This window comes from Alnus glutinosa, chromosome 1, assembly GCF_958979055.1.
Source record: "Alnus glutinosa chromosome 1, dhAlnGlut1.1, whole genome shotgun sequence".
In the NCBI taxonomy this organism is placed as follows: domain Eukaryota; kingdom Viridiplantae; phylum Streptophyta; class Magnoliopsida; order Fagales; family Betulaceae; genus Alnus; species Alnus glutinosa.
Genome location: NC_084886.1, coordinates 23,185,175 through 23,199,381, shown reverse-complemented (window position 1 = coordinate 23,199,381; position 14,207 = coordinate 23,185,175). Strand labels below are relative to the sequence as shown.

At 36.1% G+C, this 14,207-nt stretch overlaps 1 protein-coding gene and 1 pseudogene across 1 annotated transcript; both read right to left on the bottom strand.

The window, feature by feature from the left end:
- Nucleotides 1-3,802: 3,802 nt before the first annotated feature.
- On the bottom strand, nt 3,803-11,391 carry LOC133877319 (microtubule-associated protein 70-1-like). The gene is made up of 11 exons (XM_062315578.1): nt 10,740-11,391; nt 10,558-10,643; nt 9,244-9,309; nt 8,986-9,156; nt 8,651-8,821; nt 8,393-8,548; nt 8,130-8,276; nt 7,928-7,999; nt 7,292-7,831; nt 7,024-7,211; nt 3,803-4,539 (listed from the first exon to the last, which is right to left on the bottom strand). The coding sequence occupies exons 1-11, from the start codon at nt 10,984-10,986 to the stop codon at nt 4,500-4,502; spliced, it is 1,884 nt and encodes a 627-aa protein (XP_062171562.1). The 5' UTR covers nt 10,987-11,391; the 3' UTR covers nt 3,803-4,499.
- Nucleotides 11,392-12,862: 1,471 nt separating this feature from the next.
- On the bottom strand, nt 12,863-13,662 carry LOC133856687 (galactinol synthase 4-like; annotated as a pseudogene).
- Nucleotides 13,663-14,207: the final 545 nt, after the last annotated feature.

Genomic DNA, 14,207 nt, shown 5'->3' with positions numbered 1-14,207 from the left:
TGAAATCAAAACTACATGTTTCTGCTTGAGGACATGCAATATTACATGCTGCATCATTAGTTTGGATCAGACCAACATCTTACCAAAAATATTTTTCTTTACAACTTGCATTTGGTCAACTACCAAATATTTTTTATTTTTGCATTTTTTGTTGTGTTGTATATGTTCCAATTGCTTCACCTCAGTGCACTAAGATGTGACCTCAATGTAGACTTGTGATTTATATTGGTTTTGATTCTCTATCTAGTATTAGATACCTCGAGCCTTTAACTGGTGATATTTGTAAAGCACGTTTTGAAGATTGTCATTTTGATGAAAATATATTCTCATCTTTAGGGAAAGAAAAGTCGTTGCCAGAAGCACGACAAGAAATCACTTGGAATAATTCGACATTATCTCATTTTGATCCTCTTACAAATCAATGTGAACTAGAAGTTTAGAGGTTCATTCATTTGCAGAGTATTGCAAATCAATTGCCGGATGCATTTATTAACAACAAGAAAATAGTTAAGTTTTACATTTCAGCTGCTAATACTCCAGCAAAGATAGAAGTCCCTGTAGGACAATCAATTAATATAGCAGCAAATGAGTCTAAGGCACGCCTGAAGCATGGAAGACCTATTGGTGCAAATGATAAGATTCCCCGGAAGAGAAAAGCATAAGGAAATGAAATCGGCGCTCCTGAAGAGGCCTTACCCACAAAACCGGCAACAAAAATTGATCCATCCAAACTTTCTGTACAAAATTCGATCTCCTACAAATGAATCCCCTGAAGAGGAATCTCCTGAAAAGTTACCTCCTGAAAAAGAACAGGTACCTGAAAATAATGAGATCTCAATAAATTATATAAGTATAGGAGAAATATTTGATAGAAACAAAATTGTTATCGGCAACATATTTTCATTTAAAGTTGCATTTGACATTACCAGAAGTAATGATGATATTAAATCACAATCCGTCGAAGAATGTCGACATAGAAATGATTGGCCAATATAGAAGGAAGCAATTCAGGCAGAATTGAACTCGCTGGCAAAACATGAAGTATTTGGACCTGTAGTCCAAACACCTGAAGGTGTATCACCTGTTGGATATAAGTGGGTATTTGTACGAAAACGTAATGAAAAAAATGAAATTGTGAGATACAAAGCAAAACTTGTTGCACAAGGTTTCCTGCAGAAACCTGATATTGATTATGAAGAAACATATTCTCCTGTAGTGGATGCAATTACATTTAGATTTTTGATTAGCTTAGTAGTTACAGAAAGTTTGGATATGTGTTTAATGGATGTGATTACAACATATTTATACAGATCACTTGATAATAATATATACATGAAAATCCTTGAAGGATACAAAATGCCTGAAGCATATAATTCCAAATTTCGAAGTATTTATTCTATCAAACTACAAAGATCTTTATACGGGTTAAAGCAATCCGGACGCATGTGGTACAATCATCTTAGTGAATATCAATTGAAAGAAGGATTTGAAAATAATCCAATTTGTCCATGCATTTTCATTAAGAAATCAGAATCTGGATTTGCCATCATTGTAATTTATGTAGATGATTTAAATTGTGTTAGGACTCCAAAAGAGCTTACAAAAACTGCAACTTATTTAAAAAATGAGTTTGAGATGAAAGATGTTGGAAAGACAAAATTTTGTCTTGGCTTACAGATTGAACATTTTCAAAATGGAATTACTGTTCATCAATCAATATACATAGAAAAAGTCTTGAAACACTTTTACATAGAAAAAACTCATCATTTGAACACTCCAATGGTTGTTCGATCACCTGATGTGAAAAAAGACTATTTTCATCTTCGAGAAGATGACGAAGAAATTCTTGGTCCTGAAGTACCATATCTTAGTGTAATTGGTGCACTGATGTATCTTGCAAAATGCACACGACCTGATATAGCATTTTTAGTTAATTTACTAGTAAGATACAGTTCTGCACCAACTTGAAGGCATTAGAATGGGGTCAAATATGTTATACGTTATTTTCGTGGAACAACTGACATGAAATTATTTTATCCAAGAGGTTCAAATTCACAGTTAGCTGGATATGCAGATGCGGGTTTTCTTTCTGATCCGCATAAAGGTAGATCTCAAACATAATATCTATTTATATGTGGAAGTATTGCTATTTCATAGAGATCTGTCAAGTAAACACTTGTTACTACTTCTTCAAATCACTAAGAGATTATTGCAATTCATGAAGCAAGTCGGGAATGCATATGGCTAAGATCACTAATTCATCACATTCAAGAAAAGTGTGGTTTATCCACAATCAAAGATAACCTGACAATACTATATGAAGATAATGATGCTTGTATCACACAGATCAGAGGAGGATACATTAAAGGTGATAAAACAAAACACATTTCACCGAAATTCTTTTATACACATGAGCTTCAGAAGAATGGTAGTATTGATGTGAAGCATATACGATCAAGTGACATTTTGGCAGATTTATTTACCAAAACATTATTAACTGCAACATTTAAGAAGTTGGTGAATAACATTGGAATGTGCCGACTCAAAGATCGTTCATCATAAACAATTAAAGCTCTTTATCCTAATGAGGGGGAGTAAAATGATTATGCTAATTGTACTCTTTTTCTTTCGCTAAGGTTTTTCCCATTGGGTTTTCTTTTGCAAGGTTTTAATGAGGTAGTCATAAAGCATACGACGACACACAAGAATAATGTACTCTTTTTCCTTCGCCACAAGTTTTTTTTTTTTTCTCACTGGGTTTTCCTTAGCAAGGTTTTAACGAGGCATATCTTAGTGTATGGTCATCAAAGAGAAAGTGTTATGAATGCATTCATGCATTTGGTGGATGACCATTTAGTTCCATCTCTTGGAATTCTATACATTCATGTCACCTTTTAAAATTCCTATAGCATTCATGTAATACATTGATATTGCCTTTTAATTCATGTCCTATTATTTCTTATTCCTTAACTTCCCACTATGATTCTATACCTATAAAATGGAGTATTGAGTAGTTTGTAAAACACACAATAATAGAGAAAAATCATACATAGTTCCTGAAGAACTAGTTTCATATATTGTAATCTTTTTATCTTGTCTTGTTATTTTGTTATTTTCTTTTTTTTTTTTTTCTTTTTTTTTTTGCATATTTTCCTTCCCTCACCTTGCCACGAGGGTGGAAGATGTAAGGCTTGTTTGGTAAACTTTAAAACATTATACTTTTTATATTACATCAGTCACTTTTTAAAAACTTTTTTAATTTTTTCTTAAAAAAATTTTTTTTACATTTTTTTTATACTTTATATCATATCAGTAACTTATTATTACTATTTGGACAAAGAGAGTCGAGACTCGAACTGTAGTCACGATATCACAACACACGCGGAAGGTTTTTGGCAGCTCTAAAATTTTTTAAAATCTTTATAAAATTATTGTTTTGTATATCGTGATCTCGGTAATGATAACTTTCTTACTCGATTGACCATCTAATTTAGCTTTCTATTCTACTACTCTTTTGTGTTTATGTATTTAATTGTTTACTAAAACTTGGATCCCAAAAACAAATCTAATTCCACCAACAATGCAATGTTCTCCTCTTGGGCTTGAAAACTTAGACATGCACGCACGTCAACCTGCCACTGTTCTGCTTATAAGCATTGATATCACATTACCATTTTTCTTTTCTCTCGATATCTGCTAGTTGAAGACCGTTTGTTTTTCTTTTTCTTTTCTGTTCTCACGATCATCAGGCTTAAACAAGAGAAATCTTAGATCAAATTATCGCATACATAAGATAAAATCATAAAACACAGAACATCAAACATATGATAAAATCATAAAATCAATCAGTTCAGTGTTCCTCTTTCCAACCCCAATATGATAATTACAAGAATTTTTAAGCAGGTAAAGCGAGCATATATTACGGTTTTTAGCTCAGCTTCCACCTCATTCACATGATTGCAATAAAAAACAAGAAAAGCCAAATTAAGAACAGCTGCCTGTCCAGTAATGAATCTACAATAGATTTATAACCAACGAGAACTATAGATGAATAACACAACCATAGAACATCTGATCTTGATCTGATTACAAAAATATTAACAAACCTGAACCAACAACAATCACACTAGACACAGAATACAAATATAAACTGCAAAGAGAGAATGGAAGGAACAAAGTAAAAGCCAATAAGCTACCTATACAACCACACCACTGGCCCACTCAAAGAAAACCTGACAATATGTTAGCCCAAAGTCAATTATCTTCCTTTTTGCTTTTTTTACTGAGCCCTAAACAGAGGAATTACAGTCTACGTCAGAAGCATACCGATTTCTTCCTCAGATTCTGTTCTCTTTTCGGATTTTCTTCTCTACGCCAATTTCAGTGAATGTAGAGAGGTCGGCATGCCGGTTACATATAGTCAATCACAAAATGAGGGAAAAAAAAAAATATAACAAGGCCTATGCAGATTTACTGCAGCTGCGTCAAAAGATTTATAGTCATTGGGTGCTGCGTGTCAACCCACCCCGAGCCACATTTCTGCAAAAATCCAAGGACTCATCAACTTTAAAAATTAACACAAAAAATAATTATCAGCAACTATAATTTTATTAATTTAATTTATGGTCAATGTCTTCCGATTATTAGCGGAAAATAAGAAAAGGTCTATGTTATTCTTAAACAAAGGTTTGAACTATGCATTCCAAACTGACATTTTGAAAATTGAGAATTAAGTAGTGCCACCTCCACCAAGCCGTAAACTGGAAACTTTTTCACTGCCTTTAGATAAAGGATGGATAAAAGGCCACAGCCAAATCGTATGCAAGGTTCCTCACTAAGACGTCCAATAATTCATGCTCAAAGTGGAATAATTTATTGTCAGAAATAGTTTTATATATATATATATACATATACGAAAAGAAAAAGAAAAAGGTTTTTGTTAAGAATAATAATCACTATGTACCCTCTCATTTATTAATTATATGCTTCCTTATAAAATTGTCAAGCTAGTGTGCATATGTCCATACATTTAACAAGTTGTTATACTAATAATATTTTACTTATCAATATTATTAGAATTTTACTAATAGTAATATTTTGCAATTACTAATCAAAAAAAGATATATATTTTACTGACACATTTTTAACAGAATGTACTCTATAACTCTAAAATGAACAACCTGACAAAATTCTTCTTTAAGAATTGACAAACTACAATCCAATGAATTCTTATACAATATAAATCAAAGAATATTTTGATGCCCAATATTAATTATAGCAAAGATATTAGCAATTACAGTACGTGTGATTATCATAATATCAAACCAAGTTGGTTCCTTAAAAATTATAATATAAAAGGGTTTTAATTATAGGGGATCTAGTGCAGGTCTCTATGTGCATGTGTACATATCTGGCCATGTGCCTATTGTGCCCCCTACATAAAAGAAAGTGTAACAACAAACAATAAGGGCTGAATAAAAGAATTTTTTTCCCCCTAAATAGAAAGGGTTAAACAGAAGACATTGAGGATACATGTTAACCATAAATTACATCATGTAGATTACAATATTGATGAGATTACGCATCACAACAAGGGTTTTCTTTGTTTGAAATATACTTTCATGCACTTAAAATTTGGCCCAATTTTGATTTTTCACTCCTTTTTTTTTTTTTTTTTTTTTTTTTTTTTGATAAGTAAGATAATTTCATTAAAAAAAGCGTAAGGCGCCCCTAAGTACACAGGAAGTATACATAGAAGCAAACTCAGCTAACCCACATAAAATTTAAAAAGTTTCAATTTCTTCCCCAATAAATTTAAAATGTAGCTATCTCATCCTTCCATTCATCAGCCATGCATGCCACGTCAAGTTATAACCGTGCCACATCAGCTTTCTACCAGTCGCATGAGCATTTTCAATTTATGAGTAATGGAAGAAAGGACAAAATTACTACCCTTTAATGTTTAGTGTGGAAATTGAAACTTTTTATGCTTCGAAAAACAAAAATCGAACATAGGCTAGATTTCAATGATCAAAAGTGTATTTCAGCCGTTTTCTTTTTATTCGTTAGGACCACTTGAAGCCCAATGGAATTGAGAACATAGATCAAAAGCTCCAAGCCTAAACCAGCCCCACCAATCATCACCCCTTTCTGTGACTTAGAAGCAAAGGAAGTATATGCAGGAATCGAGTTGTTTTTGAAGAGCCATAATTTTTTTTACTTACCAAAAAAATAAATATTTATGCCTCTTCAAAAAAATTATATGAGAGAGAGAGAGAGAGAGAGAGAGAGAGAGAGACCACCGAACAATCCAATGACAAAATGTGGAATCCCTACAGCCAACCCTAAGAACTCTTTAATTAAGGCTCAATCAGAAAGACCTGAATGTATTTCATTTTCTACCCCAAATGCAACTGTGAGGACACTAAGTACATCTATTCCATTTTTTACATTACTACTGTTGTATAATTTACGCACCAAGTTTATCTCTAGATTCATTTAACAGAATTAATACATGATCACATAATGAAAAGTAGATTTAAATACCAAAAAACTAAGGGAGCAACAAACATGAACGTGCCTCAGCACCTTATTGAGAATTTGGAGGGAAAAAAGCCTATAATTTAGACTGACATTTAGCTGAATACATTGAGTTAATATTTGGTATAACAAATCAACATGTTGAAAGGGCATATTAAAAACCATAGTGAACTACAACACTTTTCAGTTCAAATATAGCCCATATCTAGCTATGAAGGAAAAATTAACTTTCATGAGTAAAAGGTATATGTTAGAAATTAATTAAAATAACTTCAACCTGAGAATAGAAACAAAGAAAGAAGGATGTAATTTGAATTCAAACATCAATATGCAAAACTGGAGGGGAAAAATCATGCAAGTCATATATTGACTGCTAATCCGAGAATCAAAGAAAAAATTCATGTGAAGGGCAATGCATTGACTAAATGATGCACTAATTTAGCGCAAGGCATGACCTTGAGGTGAAGAGATATTAAGAAGTACCTAGAAGGAAGCAGCTGAGCACTGTTGACTGGACCCTTTGCATTACCAAACCTCTTGGCCCTATTCTCATGTTCTTTCTCTACACGCATGGCAGCTACCTCCTTTTCCATGGAAGCTACTTCTCTCCTCATCTTCTTAGCTTCAACTTCCATTGCCTTGGTCAATGTCTCTACCTTCTTTGCTAACATCTGAAAAGCACCAATCGAAACCAAATATTAACTAGAGGTGTAATTATAGAATCAAAAAACAGTAAGGACAAAAAATCAACCTCAATAGCATCATCCTTGTCTTTCAGGCTTTGATCTTTCTCATGGCCGGCTTTCCTCAAAGCTACCACCTCTTTTTGCAGTAAATCATACATAACCCCTGGGACGCTATCCTCTGTATCCACCGCCTGGAACTCATTTGGCTTATCATCCGAACTTCCTTTCCAGTTATTATTTGCCTCACCATCCTTCATTCCCTCACAAGATTGGTTGAATGTATAACTGGGGCTTGTTCCATTCAAGAGAATCTTACCCCTATCCAAGGACCTTGTGCCACCATCAAACGATTTTGAAGTGCCTTTAGCATGCTTCAATACTGCACTGGTACTAGAGGACAAAGAAGATCGAAATTGAGATGTTGGTGTTCTCTTGGAAAAAAAGCCATTGGAGGTTAATTTTGAGATGTTATCTGCTCCACCCAGTGACTGACGACGAGAAGGTCCATTGCTTACACTCCGTCCCTCTGGCGTACTGCGAGTGGTACTATTAGAAGGTCCTCTCAAACTCTCCTCCAGCACTTTTAGTCGTAATTGATATTTTTCCTGAAAATAGATAAAGAAAAAATTTCCACTTTCATCAACAGAATAGACATATGGCACAGTTACTTTATGACATGACCTATAAAACTGGATGATTACTTTCAACTGGGCTTCAGACTTTGCAGTTCGCTCAGCTATAGCAAACTTGTCCCGAAGTTGCTGCATTTCTCCCTGTAAACAACATAGTTTGGCAATAATTCAAAGATGGAAACTACAAAAAGCCGAACAAGGTTTTCTTCAAAGAAAGAAACTCAGTAAGATCTCAGTATCAAAGCACAAAGAAATAAAAGCCCACATTTACCTGCAAGAATCTCCGTTCTTCAAGCCATTGCTTTACAGGCATCACTTTGTCATTAGCATCCTTCCACTCATTTGCAACCACTACAGCCACTCTGTTTGCAGTTACCTTCGCACGGGCCAGCTCCCGGTCAAGAGTTTTCCTTTCCTCCTGAGGAACAAAAATCAAACCTTGCCAATTCAAGGATTGCTTCCCACTAGAGGAAAATTATAGGTAAACCTGAGCAACTTCCAAGATTGAGCATTCAATAATGTTAGGGACATTACATTCATCTCCTGAACTTTCCGCTGATAATCCCTCACAGCATTTGCAGCTGCACCACCAGCAAGAACAGCCTCTTCCAACTCCCGTACAGTTTGGGTAAGCTTTTCAACCTCTGCTACCTTTTGTCTATGCATTTTGTCCAAAATTTTGTTTTCTTCCTAAAACAAACAAGCAGTAGACATAAATTCATTCCATTTGAAAGAATGGACATCCCAAGATCTACACTTGGGGAAAAGAATATCATGCAAGATTTTGTTTACCTGGCATATTTCTATCTGTTTCATTAACTCCTGGTTTTTATTTTGGAGATCATCCACCAAAGAGGCCTTTGCTAAGGCAACCTGGACTGTCCTCTCAGCTTCAAGTAAAGCAGCTTCTTTTGATTTCGTAAGACGATCTAATGCTTTGTTATCATCTTGAAGTTTTGCAATCTGCAAGGACAGAATTAAAATAATCACTATAATAGATCCTTTTTGTCCCTTTATGATGACAGCAAGGAAAAAAAGAAAGAAATGCAGAAAATGATTATAGTTTAAATCTTTTCCTGGCAACAGGATGCCAGAACACCATTATCATTCGGAAACACGGGACATACCTCCTGCTTAGCAAGCTTGAGCTCAGCCTCCAGAGGCGCAAGAATGGCTTCAATTGGTGGCATATCATCATCCTTCTGGGCAGCATGAACCCTTCGAAGAGTGGCTTCAGCAGCAAACTGAGCTGCCATGGAAGCCTTCTTCTCATCGTTAATCTTCTTTATTTCAAGATTCTGCAAAACATTTTTTGTAGAATAAATAGATAATTGTGACAACAAGAATCAAAAGCAGAACAGAAATTGGAAGTCTTTGAGCAATACTTTGCTTTCTAGAAGAGACTCTGTCAACTTCAGCTTCTCCTCCACCTTTGACAGTTCTTCAGTGAGCTATGGTAATAAAAAAAAAAATGGAGAAGCAAAGTCAGTATCCATTTCAACGAAATAATATAACTTCAAAACATTAGGTTAAAAAAAAGCAATGAAAGAAAATAATCCGTGATCAAATATATCACGTTTGTCAAAAAAAAAATGATAAACTAGAATACTTGGATTGCTCTAAAACTGGCCAATGCAATGCAAGACCAAAATATTTACTCTAAAAAACATCAACAAGCAATCTAGATGTCAAAACAGAAACAAAGGGCCCACAAGGTAATTGCAAAAATGATGAAAGGTACTAGATTAAAGCTACTGACATTTTCTTACGTACTGAAATCACCAATTAAAACAGCTTATATTTGTATACATCGCAGAAATAAAATCAAGTAGAAATTTGAGCCTCACAATTAGCAACCGAAGTCCATGTCAAAAGATGAGTGGCATGTTAAAGAGACAACAAAGCTTCAATCCAAGGAAAACAACTCATAATAGGATAACGAACAAGCGACGGAGGAGCGCGCTAGCACAGAAGCTGTTGGCTAACACGCATCCGTTTTCTTATCTTGTGACTGCATTAGCAGTGATATCCCATAACATTAACAGATAAGATTCCAATCCATCAAATGGATAAACATTGACCCCACAATCAACAGAAAAAATACAAGCAATGCAAATGAACAAACTTCAATAAATTTTTTCAAAATTAAATGCAAATTAATATTTGGATATTAAAAGCCAAGTTAGGAGGGAACCTAAACCACAAACAACAGAAATGAACTCAGATCAGCAACAAGACCAGTAAGTTCTTCTCACATACATCAAATTAAAAAGTTGTATACTAACTTAGAGTCAAGACTACCATAAGGCATGCAAAAAATTCAGGGAAAATAAAAAGTGAGATATTATGCTGTTAGAATAGACAGTTAGCATTGGCATGGTACAATAAGCAAAGCATAATGAGCTAGATAAAGCCCGTATCTTTAGAGCTAAAGAATGAATCCATTTCCACCAATTTAGAAAAACAAGTAATCCGAAAATACAAGTACACCAACTAATCAAACAAAAATTCGCCATCCTCCATGGACTTCAAATTCCTCTTATTTGTGTTTGTTATCATTAAGAATCCGTATAAATTGAAGATACATTAAAATAATGTTTAAATTAATAAGCACACATCTAATCTATCGATGAAAACTGTAAATAAAAAGAAAAGCTCCAAAATAACATGTATAAGAAAATAAGAAAACTAGAAATAACCTCTTCAACGGCCTTTTCTCTAAGCCGTTCAGAAAACCTCAAGGCCTTGATCTCCGCCTGGGCCTCTCCCAACTCTCGCTCCTTATCTGCACAAACACAAACACAAAAACCAAGAAAAGAGAATCAACACGCAGCCCATCCAAATCAGCTGGAAGCGCACCGGATCAAGCCGCATTCCGCACCTCGGACATCGTTCTCGAGCCGATTGAGCTCGACCTTGACCGGATCCGAGCCGTGCAGCAGGTTTATGAACTCGTCGGCATCCAGGCTCGGCCTCACCGACGCCCTCCTCCGCGACGAGCTCTTCCCCTCCTTAAACGATCCCGACACCGCCAGTGGCGCCGGCGGCGTCGGAGTAGCTGTCGGCTCCGCACCGCCATTGCTCGTCTCCGGCGCCACCGCTCCCCCTTCTTCTGACAACTCCGCCATAGCTGATCTGACCGATTCTACTACCTACGAATCTCACATCCAAATGCACCTCGCTCTCAGGATCCAGAAGCTAGGGTTTCGAATCAGATTATATATATATGATACAGATATACAGTTATACAGATATATATATAGAGAGAGAGAGAGAGTGGGCTTGAAAATGGTGGTATAGCGTGAGTGAGAGAGAGAGAGACAGAGAGGGGGAAGTGCTTTTTGGGTGTTTCTCTCTCTAAAGGGATTGTGATTTAAATCTGGTTGTATCTCTGATTAGTGTTTCTCTCTCTAAGAGAGTGTCAGTAGTGTGAGGGGAGAGAGAGAGAGAGTGATTAAAAAAAAAATTCAAATAAAAAAATGTGGGATTGGCAGAGACGCTTTGCTGTTAAGCAGAGAGTGGTGCCTCAGTGCATCAAGGGAGTTTACATAGCTCTAAAATACTGCTACCGGTATTGTTTTTTCAAATAAAAATACATGGCATTGGCAGGGACGCTTTGCTGTTACGCAGAGAGTAGCCTCTTCAGCGCCTACGGGGACTTTCTTTTAGCTCTAATACCACTTTTTTAAAAAATAAAAAAATAAATAATTGCTCTAATACCACTTAGCGTATCTGCATTTATTTCTATGATAATATGAAAAACATTCTGTATTTTCACGTCTATTTTCCAATTTTAACAAGAAAAAATATCTAATAACTAATGTTTGTGCCTCTATCGATTTTGACTTTTGCGTGACAAATAAATGGGCACATTTTTTCAATGAATTATCCTCCGTACCACATTTTTATTTTTACAACTATTTTACAGTACTGATATAACAATTTTAATTGATTCTTAGAATTTTTTTTTTTAAGAATAAATGATCTAATAGTTGGTTAAAACTGTCATATCCGTATTGTAAGATAATTGTAAAATAAAAATATAATTTCTAATATTACTCTGTTACATAACAAAGAAAGGCAACAACTAAGTATAAGTGATGGGTGAGAATTCTACGAAGGAAGAGGAACAAGCCATTGCACCTGGGCAGCCAGAGTTAGGATTGAAGATGGGCACCATCCAATAAAGAGGAAATTTTCATTATCCAGTTATCCTCATCAGTATTAGTATTAGAGTAGTACTAATGGCCCATTTGGTTCGTGGAATATGTCTATGAAATGGAATGACTATTCCTATTGTAACTCTTCGATATTTGTATAACAAAACTATAAACAGAAACCTCTAATTTTCGCGTGACATTACTACATTAAAGATAAAAACTCTCGTAGTGAAATATATATATTTTTTTGGGGTAATTACCTTTTCCCCCCATGAATTACCAAAAAATGCGCGATGCCCCTATGAACTACCAACTCAACCAAAATAGAGCATTCAACTACCAAAGACAACCATTTTCCCCACTTCCGTCAGTCAAAGGAGTTAAAACAAACGGTCAACGGGTCATGTAACCGTCACACGCCGTTTTACCCTCATTTTCTATCTCTTTTCCCCCATGAACTACCACCATCTTCCAACATGCCCCCATGTAAAACGGTACATGACCCGTTGACTGTTTCTTTTAATCCCTCTAACTGACAGAAGGGGGGAAAATGGTTGTCTTTGGTAGTTGAATTCTCTATTTTGGTCGAGTTGGTAGTTCATGGGGGCATTGCGCATTTTTTTGTAGTTCATGGGTGGAAAAGGTGATTACCCCTATTTTTTTCTCTCTAAAAATCTTGGGAATAGCACGCATAACACATCAGAGTTGACTGAAATACCACGATATATTATAAACATAGCTTAGTTTTATATTACATGACGAATGCACTCATTGTGCATCAAATAAATGTCATAGACAGCACATAAACATACATAATAAAAGGGAAAAAAAAGACACTTTGCCCTCATGTTTTATCCATGGCCTGGTAATATACCCTCCAATGTACCAAAATTAAGAGATGACCTTCCTGAACTTGTCAACGTGTGGCAAGTTATACCTTCTGTCCATTCGCCCATCTATTTGGACTGAAAATTGGCACGTGCGTTGCACGCGACCTTTTAATGCATTTTCTCTTCCAAAATTGCCCTTACCCTTAACTAACTCTTAGTCAACCATCCCACCACGTGTCATCCAATTAAGTCCATCCCCTCTTCCATTGGCTCCTTGCCTCCGTGCTCTCTGTCTCTACTTCCAAGGGAGATGAGAATGAAGCTGGTGCCGTGCCAACGTGAAGAAATCATATATATATATACTCGAGGAAGACATGAAAAACCAAAAATTAGAAAACTCACTTGCTTTGCAAACGGTGTAGGTGGAATGATTTGAGGACCTTATGAAGGTTCTCATAAGTCAAATGGTTAGGCTCGAAGACGAACATGCCGGCGTTGAAGTACAAGGGAGGAGGAGGAGAACCCATTTGATCAACAGGCCATGTCACCTTCTCCGGGAACTGCTGGCAGTACCCAATCTTATGCAGCGGCGTGTGGCTCCATGTCTTCTCGCAAAAGCAGTCCATCACGGCGTAGAAGTAGCCGTTCGGTGTGTCAAAGAGATGGTCTATGTTCTCGAACACTTGAATATCCGCATCCAAATACATCATCTTGTTGTACTCCTCAAACTGCAAATAAAGTGTAAAGCATGTATATATAGCGTACTTACATTCCAAATACGAAGCTTGGAGTAGTTGATAACGTGGTAAGCCATAACAAACTTGTTAGTATTTTATATTGGCGACACTCTGGATAACCAAAAACACTTTATGTAATAGTTGTAATTTAACAGGATGGTCGGTTTTCAATTCAAAATCTTCATGTATTCAGACAGTGTTCAAATCAAGGCATGCAACTGATCACAAGCTTCTAGAAGATGTCCATGAAAAGTCCTTGCAAATTCCAAGCCAAATCAATTGGTTCCTGTGCAACCGTCCAAACGAACCTTTGATGGCGTCCGAACACCCTGCAGTGTCTTACAGATAACGATGAAGACGTTCGGATGTTAGAGCAACACCGTTCGGACGCTAGGTCAATCATTGTTCAACACAAAGTTGGATTTCAAAAGTCGACATTGATTGGGAAGTCTCTGCAAGCCGTCCGGACGACGTGGCAACACATCCGAACACTGTCCAACATTTCAGAATATTCCAGTGTTCCGTTCGAACGCTACAAGGAGTTATAGCGAAGACTGTCCGGAAGCTCGGTCAAGCCGTCCGGACGTGGACTTGATAAAGATAGAATTGCGCTGTTTCTAAA